We start from the raw sequence: 16,192 nt of genomic DNA on the forward strand, positions 1-16,192 counted from the left end.
CAGCTTGTTGAGCTTTTTTAAGTCCCTGGTTCTGATGCTGCTTCCCCAGCAGATGATGGTAGAAGAGATCACACTTTCCACAACAGACTTATAGAAGATATGCAGCATCTTGCTGCAAACACCAAAGGACCTAAGCTTCCTCAAGAAGTACAGTCTGCTCTGTCCCTTCTTGTAGATGGCTTCACAGTTGCATCTCCACTCTAGTCTGTTGTCCAGGTGAACACCGAGATATTTATACTCCTCCACCACCTCCACTTCTTGTCCCATGATAGAAATAGTTTTTGACTTATTCCTGTTTCTCTTAAAATCTACAATCATCTCCTTTGTTTTAGTCACGTTCAACATGAGATGATTGTTTCCACACCATGCCACAAAGCGATCCACCACCATCCTGTACTCAGCTTCTTGTCCATCTCTGATCCACCCCACGACTGCAGAATCATCCGAGTATTTCTGCAGATGACAGGAGTCTGTCTTGTACTGGAAGTCTGAGGTGTACAGAGTGAAAAGGAATGGTGAGAGTACAGTCCCCTGTGGTGCTCCTGTGCTGCTGACTACCTGGTTAGACTCACAACCCTTCAGTCTCACAAACTGTGGTCTGTTTGTCAGGTAGTCTTTAATCCAGGAGATTGTTGAGGCCTCCACCTGAGTCTTCTGGAGTTTCTGACAAAGCAAATCAGGTTGGATTGTATTAAATGCACTGGAGAAATCAAAGAACATGATCCTCACAGTGCTACTGGCTTTGTCCAGATAACAGTGGGTTTGTTGAAGCAGGTGTATGATGGCATCTTCAACTCCAACTCCACAGCGATAAGCAAACTGAAGGGGGTCCTGATGGTTTACTGTTTGCTTACTCAGGTGGGCCAACAGGAGTCTCTCTAGGACCTTCATGATGTGAGATGTCAGGGCAACAGGTCTATAGTCATTGAGGACTGATGGGTGAGTTTTCTTTGGTACCGGAACAAGACAGGAGGTCTTCCACAACACCGGAACCTTCTTCTGGGCCAGGCTAAGGTTGAAGAGGTGCTGCAGAATCCCACAGAGCTGCTCTGCACAGGCCTTCAGGACTCTAGGGCTGACATGATCTGGACCTGCAGCCTTATTCCTATTCAGTCTCTCCAGTTGTCTCTTGACCTGACTTCTTGAGACACACAGGTGGAAGTGGGAAGCAAAGGAAGCATCAGCATCTTCTGATATGGTTGAAGGCAAACATGTAGAAGCAGAAGGGTCTAGGACTGAGGTGGAAGATAAAAAATGTGAGGTGTTACTGGACAGCTGTGGGTCCTGTGGGTCAAAGGAAGATGGAATGTCTGGCTGTGAGCAGGAGTGGAGGATGCGAAGCTTGTTTCTGAACTGAACCTATTGAAGAATGTGTTCAGTTCATTGGCTCTGTCCAGACCTCCATCGGTCTGATCATCCTTCTGCTTGAAGCCTGTGATCTTCTTCATCCCTGTCCACACATCTCTGATATTGTTTTGCTGGAGCTTGCTCTCCAGCTTCTTCTTGTACACCTCCTTGCTGTCTCTTATCTTGACTTTAAGTTGCTTCTGTATAATCCTCAATAATTCTCTGTCTCCCTCTCTGAAGGCTCTTTTTTTCTTGTTAAGCAGGTCCTTCAGGTCACTGGTGATCCAAGGTTTATTATTGGGGAAGCATCTCACGGTTCTGGTGGGGATGATGTTATCCACACAGAAGTTTATATAGTCGGTTACACACTCAGTCAGGCATTGATGTCCTCTCCATGTGGCTGGCACAGTGCGTCCCAGTCTGTAGCCTCAAAGCAACCTTGCAGAGCTTCTTCAGCTTCCTGTGACCATTTTCTCACAGTCCTCTATAATACAGGTTGCCTCTGAACAAGGGGCTTATATTTCGAGCAGAGAAAAACAAGATTGTGATCTGATTTGCCTAGAGGAGGTCTTGCTGTAGAGATGTATGAGTCCTTGACATTTGCATAAAACAAATCCAATGTTTTGTTTTCTCTGGTAGAGCAGCCGATAAATTGTTGAAACGTTGGAAGTGTAGCAGAGAGTGAAGCATGGTTAAAATCACCAGAAATTGCCACAAAAGCATTGGGGTTTTGTGTCTGTAGCTTAGCAACAACTGAGCTGATGGCATCACATGCAGTGTCAGCAACAGCGGAAGGTGGAACGTAAACTGTTGCCAAAATAACACTGGTGAATTCTCTGGGTAAATAATATGGACGAAAACTTACTGCCAACAGTTCAATATCTGGACTGCAGAGATGACACTTCGCAGTTACATGTCCTGGATTACACCATCTGTTGTTCACAAGTACTGCCAGTCCACCTCCTTTACATTTGCCGCTCCTCTTTAAATCTCTGTCTGCTCGTATGGTTAAAAAGCCCGGCAGAGAGACGCTGGAGTCGGGGATATGATCCTGCAGCCATGTCTCAGTAAAACACATGATACTGCATGCCCGGTACTCTGGCTGGGTCCTTTGTAGGGCTTGGAGTTCATCCAACTTGTTTCCCAATGATCTCACATTGCCCATCAAAATCGACGGAAGAGATGGTTTGAACTTCCTCCTTCTCTCTCTTCTCTTAGCTCCTGCTCTGCATCCACGGCATCTCCTTTTCAACTCATCAGGGATTTGGGGTTGTAGCTGAAGTATTATTTGAGCATTTGAGATATTAATCAGCTGCTCCCGGTTGTAAGAAACAACCCCGTTGCCATGGCAATGCATCATAACAAATGTCCAAAAGTAGAAAAGTATTAAGAAAACTCCTCCAAGCTCCACAGCATCCGACACTGGAGTGGACAGTCATCCAAAAAAAATCAACTGTATCCACCACAAGAGGAATAGTTCCCAAAAAAGAATAAATCAGAATCAAAAGTAACAGAGCTACTCCAACCTGCTGCCACCTTGAGCGGCGCAATTCTAGAATTATTCTAGAATTATTTTAGCAAACTAAACATTATTACTCTTGACCCAACTCTGAGACTGTATATCTTGGAGATGTGTAGAACAAACCATTTAGCTTTTTTAAAACACATCTCAGAACTGCTGTTTTCCTTTAATACATGGAATTATGTCCAGTTCTTTACCAAAACACCTGCACTGGTCTAAATATGTAGACATGTCTGCTGTTATAAGGTAATGTAGATCGAAATAAGCTAATTTACAAGAAATATCGTCCTAACATGAGCGCTGTCAGTAGAAACAGCGAAGAGGATTATAAACCACATCCAGGAAGGTCATTCAACACAGAGTAAAGCTGAAATGTTCCTTGTTCCCAGTCAGCTTGCACAGGTTGGAATGGTTGAGGAAAACATTCAAGTAGACCAGAGTAGATGTAGTTTAGGAAGCTTAGGTCCTTTGGTGTTTGCAGCAAGATGCTGCATATCTTCTATAAGTCTGTTGTGGAGAGTGTGATCTCTTCTACCATCATCTGCTGGGGAAGCAGCATCAGAGCCAGGGACTTAAAAAAGCTCAACAAGCTGATAAAAAAGGCTGCCTCTGTTCTGGGGACTCCTCTGGAACCTCTGGAGATCATTGTGGAAAGACGGATTCTTCATAAAATGAAGAACATTATGGAGAACCCTGAGCATCCTCTTCATCAGACTGTCCTACAACAACAGAGTGTCTTCAGTCAGAGGCTTCTTCAGATCTGCTGTAAGACGGAGCGCTACAGGAGATCCTTCCTGCCCACAGCAATCAGCATCTAGAAGGTTTCTTTGAAGAAACCTTCATAATGAGCTATAACAACATTTAATTTCCCTTTGGGATTTATAAAGTATTTTTGAATTGAATTGAATGTCAAAGCATCAGGGAAATTAAATATAACCAAAACAGTTTAAAATGCAAAACTAAAGAAATTGAATACAAATAGTTAGAAAAATGTGTCCATGGTTGTGACATCATAAATAATAATGCATCTTCCAAAAGAGCAAAGAGCAGCAGTAGTGTCATTATTTAGCCAGCAAACAGACAGAAACTCAATACTGCCTAAAACTTATAACAGACACTGAAAATCTCATCTTGTCCACTGTTAGGTGACAGAGTTAAAACTGGATTAACAATCTTCAAGCGAAGATGAATTTGACCTCAGGTTTCAGCTTAGGCTGTATTCACACTTGCCACTTTTGGTCTGCTTTAAACGGACCAGAGTTTGTTTCCCCCCTTGGTCCGGACCTTTTGTGCAGGTGTGAATACACTCCAGCGAACCCTGGTCCGGACCAAACAACCAGACCGAGACCCACTTTTTGAGGTGGTCTCGGTCCGCTTGCTAACGGACTCTGGTGCGGTTCGCTTATGGTCTGAATACAAACCGGCCCCGATCCGAACCAACTCCAAAAAGTGTACATCTCTTTGGACATAAAAAGCCACCGTAGCCGGTAGCAAAGGTGTGTGTTGTAAGGTAATCATACCTGATAAACTGTGTGTTGCTTAGCAACGCCACTGGCTTGCTGTGGGACAAGGCACGTAGAGAACGTCGGCGTTCAGCACGCATTCTCTGACGGAGTTCCAACATTATAAAAGGAAAGTCTGTGTTGAATGAGCTGCTCTTCACCCTCACAATAATATTGCAGCTGTAATAACGGCACAAATATGCAGAACAGTGGAGCTGCACGCAGCACGTGTACAGCTGTTTTCCTACATTTCCGGGTCTGTGCTCTGTCCCGCCCCCGTCGTTTCTGTCCAATGGGAACAATGATCGTCACCCGCATGGCTTTGTTTACAAGTAATAGTTCACTTGCAAAAAGTACAATGAGAAAACAAACCGCACCAAATGAAAAAAATAAAGTTCGCTTTTGGTTTGCTGTGCTCACCAAACATCTTAGTTTTCAGCCAGCCAGTCATGGGTCATGGTAGGTCAAGTTGAGAATCCTCTGATTCCGACTGAAAATTCATAAACACCACGTTTATAATAAAAAAGCAGTCACCAAAAAATTTTATCAGAACATAGTAGCATTTTAAAAGTTACCACTAAATGAATGTTAAACAGTGTACATAACATCAGTGTCCATACACCCTCATTCAGTGCCTTAAGGAGCATAAAGGGGGCAGCACCTTTCTTAGTCAAACAATCAGCGAGTTGTTACTTTGCTTCTGACCAACACATCTCTTTGATTTTGTTTTCTTGCACGAGTTCTTTAATGCTGCTTATTTCTAATCTTAGTCTCTTTTCCTTGACTTGTTTTGTCGACTTTAGTGCGTCAAACAGGGAATGATTATCAGTAACACAAGTGAGGGGAAGAGAATTAAGATCTACTGTACCAGTAGTGAGCTCAGAGTAGCGCGTAGCTAAGAACGTTGCATTGCCAATACCATCTGATATGGCAAGGGTTTCTCCAGCTAATGTGCTTCTTACCACACGTCTGATTTTCTTAGATTGCCAAAACAAAGGGGAGAATTTTCCTGTGTTTTTTTTCCATTAGGACAATTAAAGCCCCTCCTTGTGTACCTCGGTCTGGAAGATTGCCCAGTGAAGCATCACTGAAGATAACTAAACTCAAGTTATTCCTGTTGCCCAAATGTTGAAACTTTAGTGTGACGTTCTCCAACTTGAGTTTGCAAATGACCTTGTTCTCATCATGTATGGACAGAACAGTAGCATTCTTAATGCTGGATGCCAGGCTACATGTGTCAAACATAACATCTGGTCTTGTCTGTTTTGCAACCCATAAAATCTGTCCTATTTTGGACCTTAGATGTTCTCTCTCTGTGTCATTTAGTGGGTTATCTCGCTGTACAGCTCGTGATGCCTGTAAATGAACTGTTTGCAGGTTGTCAATGTAACTATGCTGATGCACCTGCACCACATCACCCAAAGTAGCAATGTGGATCCCCACGTAAGAAAAACTCTCATGCACTTCACGTCCCACATGAAAAGCAGGCTTGGGTACAGGGAAAACATTAAGTTACAAAGTGGTCTAAACCTGCCCAAAGAAAATCATCCACATGGCATGCCAGTACTCCTGTCACTTTAGACTGCTCATTCTGCCAAAAAAAACACTGCAGGATCAACTTTTGACATTTTACCACCAGTGTTCAGCATAAGTTCCTTGACCTTGTTGTACCAGTAGAGGGAAGCATCTGCAAGTCCATACACACATTTCTTTAGTTTACACAAAGCATTATCCACGCCCGCTTCAGGTGGGGGACGAATGTAAATGTCTCTCAAGAGTTCCATACCCTGCAAAAAGGCAGACTTAATATCCATAGGATGAACTTTCCAGTTGTTTTGACAGATCACAGCCATCAGCAGCTTGAGTGACTCCGATGCACATGTGGGAGAATCTTTCTGCAACTCTTGAAAATTGACTTCTTCAAAACCTCTCGCCACAAGGCGGGCTTTGGGAATGATACCCTTAGACGTTCCTTTCAATGTACAGACCCATCTAGTTGAAACAGATGTTTGACCTTTGTCTGTGACCTCCTCATAGGCATTGTTATTTTTCCAGTTTTCAATCTCTTGCTGTTTAGCAGCATCAAAAGAGATGTATTTGGCAATGAATAAATCAGCATCTGTATTTTCACATCCAGTGTGAAGGTTATCAACCTGTGACATGTCTAATGCTTGCTTTTGTCCCTCACTGCCATCTGGGTCAAGATGCTGTACATTGTACCAGTTTTTGTATCGCCCCTTGGCTTTCCCTGCTCTACCTAAGACTCTGGCAGTGTGCTGAGCACCATCATCTCTGTTAGTAAATGTGACTCTCTGACCTGTTCTCAGTTTAATGTAAGTAGAATCTTGAATATTAGTTACATCACCCTCTGTTTCAGTGTTTGTTTCATTAGTCTATCTGACATTTCTTTAATCTTGCTCTGTGCTCTCAGTGATTTGTTCTTCTCTATTAACACTCATTTCATCATCTGAACTCTCCGACACATCAGTATGAACCATGCCTTCAGTTTCTCTATCATTTTCAGTCTGGGCAGTAGTGGCTTATCCTCCCTTTGTACGTTCACTTTATTTAGCCTGGACTGATGTACTCGGACAAGAATCCCACCATGTCTTATGAACACTACAGCTCCATCCTGACCAATAACTAGACCAGGGCCCTTCCAGGCTGTACTATCTGCTCGCTTGTAGTACACTTTGTCACCTGTCTCATACTTTTCATCTGTAGGCCTTAACTGCTTGCGCAAGGCTCTTCTTATTCTTTCTGAGCATTCCACCTCTGTGAAGGCTCTCCTGGAAGCATGTAGTGCTGCTAAGTGCCGTCCTACTCTAGTACTCAGAAGTACCCTCTAGAGCAGGTAGTTAATCAGTCAAAACAGAAGGGAGATTAGGACTTTGACCAAACACAAGCTGATGTGGGCTATAACCTTGCACATTGATCATACTGTTTTTGGCCATAAGAGCCCAGTCTAGAGCAGTTTGCCAACCACACCCATTTTCCCTTTTCACCTTCATTAGGATCTCAATCTGTCATGTTGTGTCTCTCAAGCAGTCCATTCCTCCAGGGACTGTATCCCGCTGTAGTCTTTGTCTCAATGTTAAAGTTTTCTGCCATGTGTCTAATTTCCTCATTGTTGAACTCTCCACCGTTGTCTGTGTAGATCCGTTTGGGAGCACCGTGTACACTTATCCATGAGTGGATGAACGAGTTGACGATCTTGGTCCTCACAATGTTTCCAGCGCTGAAGTGTGTGAAATGATCGATGATACCATATGCCTGGTTCCAACTCATGTAAATCCATTGCCACCGTCTCATTGTATTCTGAGGCTAAGGGCAAACCAACTGCAGGCCTGGGCTTGGTCCTGCTGTATCTCTGACATATCTCACAGTCTTGAATAATCTTCTGTAAAATGACTGAACAGTCTTTGTCAGTATTTACAGAGCTGTGAATGAGCTTCTGCAGACGATCTGCAGAGGCGTGGCCAAACTGCTTGTGCAGCTTCAGGATAACTTTTTGCTTCTCTTTTATAGACATCCCTGCTGTGACGACAAGGGCTTCACTTTCATTGCTACTCGTTTTTATAGTTTCATCTCTAATGTCCACACAATAGTGTCCTAAACTAGTGAACTCAAGATAAATATTTTGTTTGAACATGACATCTTTGTCATTCTCCATATCTAAAACAGTTCCAGCTCTCTTTTAGAGACATTTTGCTCTGTGACGGGCAACTGCTCTGTCTGAATTTCCCTGGTGGTCTTTGCTCCGTAAATAAAATGGCATCTTGTGTCTCGCTGCCATTGCTTGGTGCGCTGGTTTTTCCTCCGAAAATCCACTTTAATCCAGACTTCATAGATGCAAAAGTCAAATCTGTGCATGCTGTGAGAGCAAGCTGCCTATTCTTCTCCTGGAGACAAGCCGTGTCCAGGAGTTTAAACATCAGCACAGCGTCAGGCAGGGTCATATTGTACTTCTTCATACGGTTGTATCGTTGTTCAAAGTCTATTATGTAGTCCACCATTGACATTGTGTTGTCTTTGGATATCGAGGAGTATGCTTCATAAGCGCAGTTTTTTTCTTCTCTTGGGAATACCTCGTCTAATTTAGTAAGCAAGGTTTCCATACTGTTATCTTTGTTCAGATCTTCCATGGATATTTCCAAAGCAGTCTCTCTGGCTCTCCCTTCGAGCCCCAGCGCCACTGCTAATGCCTGTTTTTTCAGATCCAAGTCCGTAGCAAGCTTCCAAATACTAACTTCATTTTTCCAGCACTCATATGGCCTGGTCAAACTTCGGCGGTACTCTGTAATTGGTAACCATCCTCTGCTACCATGCAAATTCATAAACACCACGTTTATAATTTAGCCAGGTTTATTTTGACCAACCTGCCGTCTCCCAGCTCAACCATAAAAACCAACCTCAAACTCCACCAGACTCTCTCAATAACACCTTCCCTCCCAGAAGAGGTTACCACCGACCTCCACCTTCTTGGTGAATCTCCAATTTTCCTACCGAAATCATTATCCTAATAATTTGCTAAGGCGAACCAAATGTATAAATATTGGTAATTAATGTGTATTACTTAATTAATACCCCCCTAAGAACACCACCTAGGACAAACCCATTGTTCTGGGTGGAATTATTAGATATTTCACGATTTTCATTGTTTCAATTAGCTGCCTTGTATTCATTATATTTATTCTTGCATTTTTTCTTTTTTCAGCAAACCTGCCACACCACCTGACCACCTCAATACTAATCTATAAAGTTATACCGTTAGGCTAAATTAAGAATGCTGTTCTACTCATTTGACTATAGATTAATTATTATTACCTTACACTGTGTTTTATTTCCACAGATTACAGATCTGGAGACCAAAGTGGATGCCTTGAAGAGCCCTTCACCATCCTAATCTGCTGCTACGTCCTACCTCCCGTCTGTGACCAGAAGAGGAGGTGCTCAGCCTTCATTCAGACCAGGACCATATAAAATTCTAAGTACCCATTTGCTGCACGGACAGAGTGTAAAAGAACTAAAATGGCTGTTGTAAAAGATAGACTGAGGAGGAAGTGACCCCTCATCCTATCCCAGAATGCACCACCTGTAATAACTGGTATCCTCCTTTTTTGTGTCTTCCTGTCAACCAGCTTGGCAATCAACAAAAATCACAATCACTTGACTTGTACCCTGTCTGTGAATGATCGTTTTTTTTCCCCACTCCTCATCAACAGTATCTTACCAGGTTCTAATTATTATTCAACTGACTTCATGAAAATAAAAGCGCTTTTAATACCCTGGCTCGTCACAAAGTGCTTTATAGACAGTGGGCATGAATGTGGAACAAAACAGAACAAAGGACAAATGATTCTTGCTTTTTGAAATCAGTGAACCACGTTTTGCTTCTTTTTTTTTCTTCTGGAGTTTTGTTGAGGGATCCTTATGAAGAGGACAAGTTTTTCTTCTGTTCTTTGGCGTCGATCAATTGACTCAACAACTACTGAGACGAACATTCTGATAAACTGGCCAATGACCAGGCAAGGAAACATTACACAATGTTTATATGGAAAAAGCCAACTGACCGCTGGAAGTTAAGTAATAAAAACAATGAAAAAAATGAAAAACACATTTCTCATCAAACCTGTGAAACTGCAGAGAGCCTACAGCTATCTGTCTACAATAAGGTTTGAACCGCGGAGGCACGATGGTGTATATACTCTATATACATTTATTTAAAAGCCTTTAAAGGCAGTTCAGTGGATCTGGTAGATGAGAATAAGTTAGTGCCATGAGGGAACGACGACCCCTCGCTGTTAGGGGAAGGCTTCAGTATTCCTGTTTCATCTCTTTTCTATCAACATTAGTGGCAAACAGGGTGTCAACAGTCTATTCTGTGCGGGTAGAGCTTCTTCTGGCATGTGTTGTTGGTGTCTGCAGTATCTGTGGGCTTACAGGCACACCAACCTTCAGCTCTTCATTCATTTATGTAATACGTTTTGAGCCGCTGCAGGGGCTGGTTGTTATCAGGTTTCAGGAAATTACTCTTCAAGCTGAGTAGAGTGGCATTCTGAGAGTGTCTTATGTGGCGCAGAGTTGGGGTTTTATGCTAAGCAGGGAACATTCAGTTTACTCCCACATTCAGAGCTAAGTTGTTCAAAATATTTCTTAGAGTCAGAGAAATACTGGAAAAATCTTCTACTTACAGTGTTAACACCCTTGTTATTACAATTACCCTTTGACAGATCTTTCAAACGCTTTTCCACATATAATGTGAGACATGTTCTGTTTAATTCAACCAAAAACAAACACATTTTTTAAGGGAAGAAATGTAAAAAATTAAAAGCTGCAACCACCTGGTTTCATAAATGTGTACAACTTTAAACTAAAACTTTGTTGAAACGCCTTTTTTATTGAGTTTCAGTCCTCCTGGGTTCACACCTGCCATCAGTTCTACTTAGTCTAATTCACCTGACATAAAGTTCTGCTGTCCTAGCAGGATTGTCCTGACATTTGCTCATTTACGCTATAGCGAGTTCACTGAGAAGGTTCCAACAAAAACCTCATGGCATTACCCATGGCACAGTGAAGGGAGTGACTTATTACTGGAGGAAATATGGGACAACAGGGACATTACAAAACCTAATCTATCTCCTAATTTATCTCCATAAATGATAAAAGGATGAGACTCAAACTGGTCCTTTGCTGAAAGCAACACAGGAGGAGCTCCAGGAGTTTCCGACAGCCACAGTTGTGATCTAAATGTGACAACTGTCTCCTGTATTCTCCATATGTCTGGGCGAAGGAGTAGGATTTCTGAAGAAAACATCTAGACCAGGCTAAAATCTCCCCCAACAATGAATAAACTGGACCCGTGTTTTACATCAGACCCAACATTTTATCACCTATGTAAAATTGTAGAGCCACTAAAAATGTAACTGAGAATGACCCACATCCGTTCTGTAGACATGTACTAGAATCAACTGATCTGTAATACAGAATTAGTTTTTAAAAAATCAACAAATTTATTGGATAATATTCTGTTCTGTTTTTACTGGCTTCTGCAAAGCTGGTTTAATCTATAAAACTATATGCTGATTCTTACAGGAAAAAAGAAAATGTCAGAGTTCTGGTCAGGAAACCTGTGGATAATCCATAGTTCTATCCATAGAACCTCTGTCTTCAATTGATCTTATGACAAAAGCCCATGCAAGCAAAGTGAAGCAGTAATCTATTTTTCTGTATTTAGTATTACATAAGTGCGACATGTTAATTAGATACTTGGTGTAACTATTAAACATGTTTAAATAAACCATTATCCAAATGGTATTAAATACTAGTAACCTAAATGCTGCCAGTTGTCTAGTTTGAAATGATGGTGCTAATTTTCCCAGCCAACATTTACATATGGGGCCCATATGCCTAGAAAATCTGTTGAATGATAGGGGGTTGTCCATGGGTCACAAGATGACCCCAGGTTTATTACCTACACAGTTTTGATGTGGCACAACACAATTGGTCTTAAATGTGGTTACATGAACAGACCTGATTTCCTTAAAACTTATTTGAGACCCAGCTAAGACCTACATGGCTTTGCCAATTCAGATTGTGTTTAGTTAACCTAATTAAGTTCCATATAAGAAGCTTATTGTGAGCCCACATACTTCCCATCCAACCTGAGCAAAATCAATGTGGCTCCCACATGCATGTGATTTGGGGTTTTGGTGTAGTGCACCATCTAGGGTTATAAGCTGTCAATATCTTACCTGCAGTACATTATTATCTTAGCACCTGTACTTTAATGAAAGAGACATTTTTTTCAAGCTAATGGCTAGACAAAGTTGGCACAAGAGCAAAGCAAATGTCTACTATCATAAAACAACTTCAATCTCAAAGATGTCATAGCTGTTCATGGAGAAGCTATTTTAGCATTCTTGCTAATACAAGTGAATTTTGTTGTATTTTAAACAGAATGTGTTAAACACATCTGGTCCAACAAGCTGTAATACCAAAATATAACAGACACCTAAGACTATCTATTTTTTAAAGCTTTTCACATTACATTCGTACAGACACAAACTAACTTGATCTTTGTTACAAATAACTGTAGTTGTCTATGTAAATTACCATATATTGTATGTATTACAGGTAAGATAACCACTGCTGATACCCCCTCAGTTAAACCCACTTGGAAAATCTAAACTATCCCTTTTGAAAACATGAGCTTTTATTTTAGATTTCCGGTAACAGTGTTAAAAATGCCAACTGTATCAAAATGTTTAAATGGAGTTTAATTTACTGTAACAGACCCTTGGTAACACGCTTTTTCATTTGAATGTTGGAACTTCAAGTGTCAAAACAGTTTGAAATTGTAACCCCAAAAATTAGCATCCAAAATTGTGGATTGATTTACAGAACATGTAATGGCTCATAATCCTGAGTACAGAATATTTCAGTTCTGTAAACTTTATATTTCAGCATGCCATATTGATTTCCTGCATGTAACTGTGCTTCGCTAGTAGGTTGCTACAAGACAAACATGCTAGTAGCGAATGATTTCATGCTAATTTAAACCCCTGTAAGGGTAACAAGTACAAACTGCAGCTGTTACAAAGAAATGGCATCTAACACTTTACTTGATATTCACATTTAGTTTGGTTTCTGTTCTTTGTCGTTACCTAGTAAAACCTTATTTTGTGAATGGGCATCTAAAAATTATTTTAAAGTCGTATTTGATTTAGTAATTTTCCTTATCCACCAGCTGGTAAGACGTTTCTTAACCTAACAGGATATGGTAGTTTAATTTCTGGTTTACATTAGTGTTGGGACACTCTGACAAGAAAAATAATTTTCTGTACTTGTGAGCAAACTATTATTAGCTTAAAATTAGATGGTCCCTTGAGCCAGTGATAACTATGTAAAAGAGGGAAATATAGTCAAATGACTGCTAGGGGCTCTCTGGTGGTGTATCAAACTTAATCTTGTTGTTGAAAAAATAACATCTTTGTTCTGGTAAATATAAAAAGATGCAAGCAGTTTCACCTTCTGAAAGTCAGTTTTTAATTGGCCATGTCACATTACTGTTACAGTACAGTCTATTTGTTTTTACAATAATATCTTTAGCTGATTAGATGTTACTGGTACCCACTGGGGATTAATAGTTTTTTTATGGAAGGTCAAAACGGTGCTTTCGGACAATGTAGAAGCATTCAATCAAGTTGCTGTTGTGGCTAAGAGCAGCAGGTTGTTTGTTTTTAATTTCTTTAAAGCCATAAATATGCTTGCTGGCAAGCTCTGGTTAGAACACATTGCTGTTAGTAGTAAGACATTTCATTGGGCCCATTTTGTTTCAGTCGTAAATCAATTTATCTGTAGTTTTTTATGTTTTATATCCATAAAAATCTTCAAACAAATCATACATTTGTCAATTAAGGTATTCTCCCTTCTTCTAAAATCATACAATACAAATGTCAAAAACACATATTTACAGCTAGGTATTTGCTTTGAAGATCCTTATAGTAGAGAAAGTTTGATTGTAATCTTCATGTGTGTTCAGAGACTTTTGGTTACGTGTTTAAGCAAAGAACAGTTAGAAGCGGGATGATGACCTTCATATCTTTGTTTGAATACCTTTCTGTTGTTGTTAATGAGAGACTACACACTTGCTGTATACGGCAAACACAGTTGGGATTTTGTTACTATTTACACCAAGTATTTGTTAAGAAGACTGCAGTATGTTTAAATATTAGTTGTATTGGATGGGAACAAATGTGTTTGAGAGAAATTTGTTTTTAATAGAATGAAAATCAGCCATAAGCAACTCATTTGAGTCCTGTTATGGTATGTCTTTAGTATTTTTATTACAGTTTCATCTCTATTTTGAAATCATGTGAGCTGTAAAATAGCCGTTGTATCACCAAAATCGTGGTCACTTTGGGTTTAATGTCTAAACAGAGAGACTGATCAGTTTGCCTTTTAATTATGTATTAGTTAACATGCTGCTTTTGCCTCTATGAAGCCTTTACATGTGTTTTAACTAAAGCTGTCAGCCATTACCTGCCATTGTCTGCCCATTGCTCATGTCTGCATTGAAAACAATAAACTGAATAAAATGAAGCTGTTACCTGTTTGCAGTTTAATTCAGGCTAAAAAATTTTCATATAAACGTTCGAACAAAAACGTATAACATCGTCTGAATATTTCTATTCAAAACTAAAATGCTATAATTATTCCATAATTTATTTTAATTTTATCTTTTACATATTTATTGTTATTTTGGGACGAAGACTTGAGCAAAAAATATACAATAAATACATGTTTAACTAACTGGCTGATTTCAGGTAACTGTGCTTATGACACAAACTATTATCCAGTTTTGGTGTTCTGCTCCTTATAGAGTATAGATGTTTTACTTTTCTTTCTCATAGAAAGTACAATGGGATCAGTACTTTTGTGTGTTCTCTCAAGCCCCCAGTCGGTTGTGGGAGATGGCTGTTTACACTGAGCCTGGTTCTGGTTCTGCCGGAGGTTTCTTCCTGTTAAAGGCAAGCTTTCCTCTCAACAACATGTGTGCTCAGTATGAGGGATTGCTGCAAAGTCAATGCAAGCGTCTGTCCACTGTCTCTACATGTTCAACCAGGAGGAGTGAATGCTGCAAGTCACTGACTCGATGCAATCTGATAGGTTTCCTTAGAAAACCTTTTTAACCAATTTAAAAAATAAACGGAATTTGACTTGTTTGACACTGAATTTGACACTGTTTGAGAATTAGGATTAATTGGAATGTATTTTCCTGGACTTGAAATCTGTAGGATTGAATGTGTTGTGAATTGAATTATAAATAAACTGAATTGAAGTGAAAAAGAGTAACACAGGGATAACAGGCTGGCCTAAGCTGGGTAATTAGTTGGGCTATCTGCTCAGGTAGCCTGTCTGCAGTCGAACATGCCAGTTTTTTTTCTCCAGATAAAGACCAACAATTCAATATGTGCCCATCTCATTTGGATGTTGCTCCTTTAGTTTCCACACAATATGTTTCACATCGAGAAGTGTTTCTAAACAACCAACTGTATTTTTTGTCAATTAGGGATGGGTGTTTGAGCCTTCTTTTAGCACGCTGACTGGGAGTGTGCAGCAGCAGGTGTGGAAGGGGGTTATTGGTTCTGAAATCTTAGCTTTCTAAAACTTTGGTAAACCTGGTAAAGGTAACCTCCCATAACTATAACCGACAAACTACTATCTAAGAGATCCTCGATCGTTTTGAGAACCGGTCATATTTTGGAATGCTGTGGTTTTAGGGTTTTGTTGTATCCCTGGATACTTTAGATACCTGCTGCATCTATGTGTATCTTTACATGTGTATCTTTTGAGCTGGGTGTCAGCTAAATTTCAAATGACAAAATTACCATGGTCCATTTGTGGACCTTCATGCAGCCTGTTTTGAGTAGTTAACAGGGTCTAGTGGTTTAACGTAAAGTAACAGAAAAGACATCAAGAACTCAGATAGAAAAGCATAAATTACCGTTATGGAGAACATTCATTTCCTATTGTTTGGATTTTTATACTTCAACAAGACAACAGAATAAACACAATACTTTTGGGAGCAGTTTTGACATGTGTATTGGATAGGTTATTATAACTGTTTCCCTTTAGTCATGCTATCAGTTCAAGGAGCTGCATGCAGTCAACTGTTTGAAAGAAATGCACCTTTACAACTGTATTTTTAAAACTAGTCTTACCTTGTTAAGAGCGATAGGTGGTGCTCCTTTAGTTTCCATACCACGACCGTCTGTTTTTCACCACTGGAAATATTTTCAAACAGCTGAATTTGACT

The 16,192-nt window shown here is 40.3% G+C and overlaps 1 protein-coding gene across 1 annotated transcript in view; it reads left to right on the forward strand.

Annotated features, from left to right (window-relative positions):
- LOC124864475 (neurabin-2-like) overlaps window positions 1-9,662 on the forward strand; it is a 48,802-nt gene extending 39,140 nt beyond the window's left edge. Inside the window, exon 15 of the mRNA XM_047359267.1 lies at window positions 9,224-9,662. Coding sequence (XP_047215223.1) covers window positions 9,224-9,277 — 54 coding nt within the window. The 3' untranslated portion in view covers window positions 9,278-9,662. The remainder of the gene's footprint in view (window positions 1-9,223) is intronic.
- The last annotated feature ends 6,530 nt before the right edge of the window (window positions 9,663-16,192 follow it).

The sequence above is a fragment of the Girardinichthys multiradiatus genome, chromosome Y (genome assembly GCF_021462225.1).
Source record: "Girardinichthys multiradiatus isolate DD_20200921_A chromosome Y, DD_fGirMul_XY1, whole genome shotgun sequence".
NCBI classification, from domain to species: Eukaryota; Metazoa; Chordata; class Actinopteri; order Cyprinodontiformes; family Goodeidae; genus Girardinichthys; species Girardinichthys multiradiatus.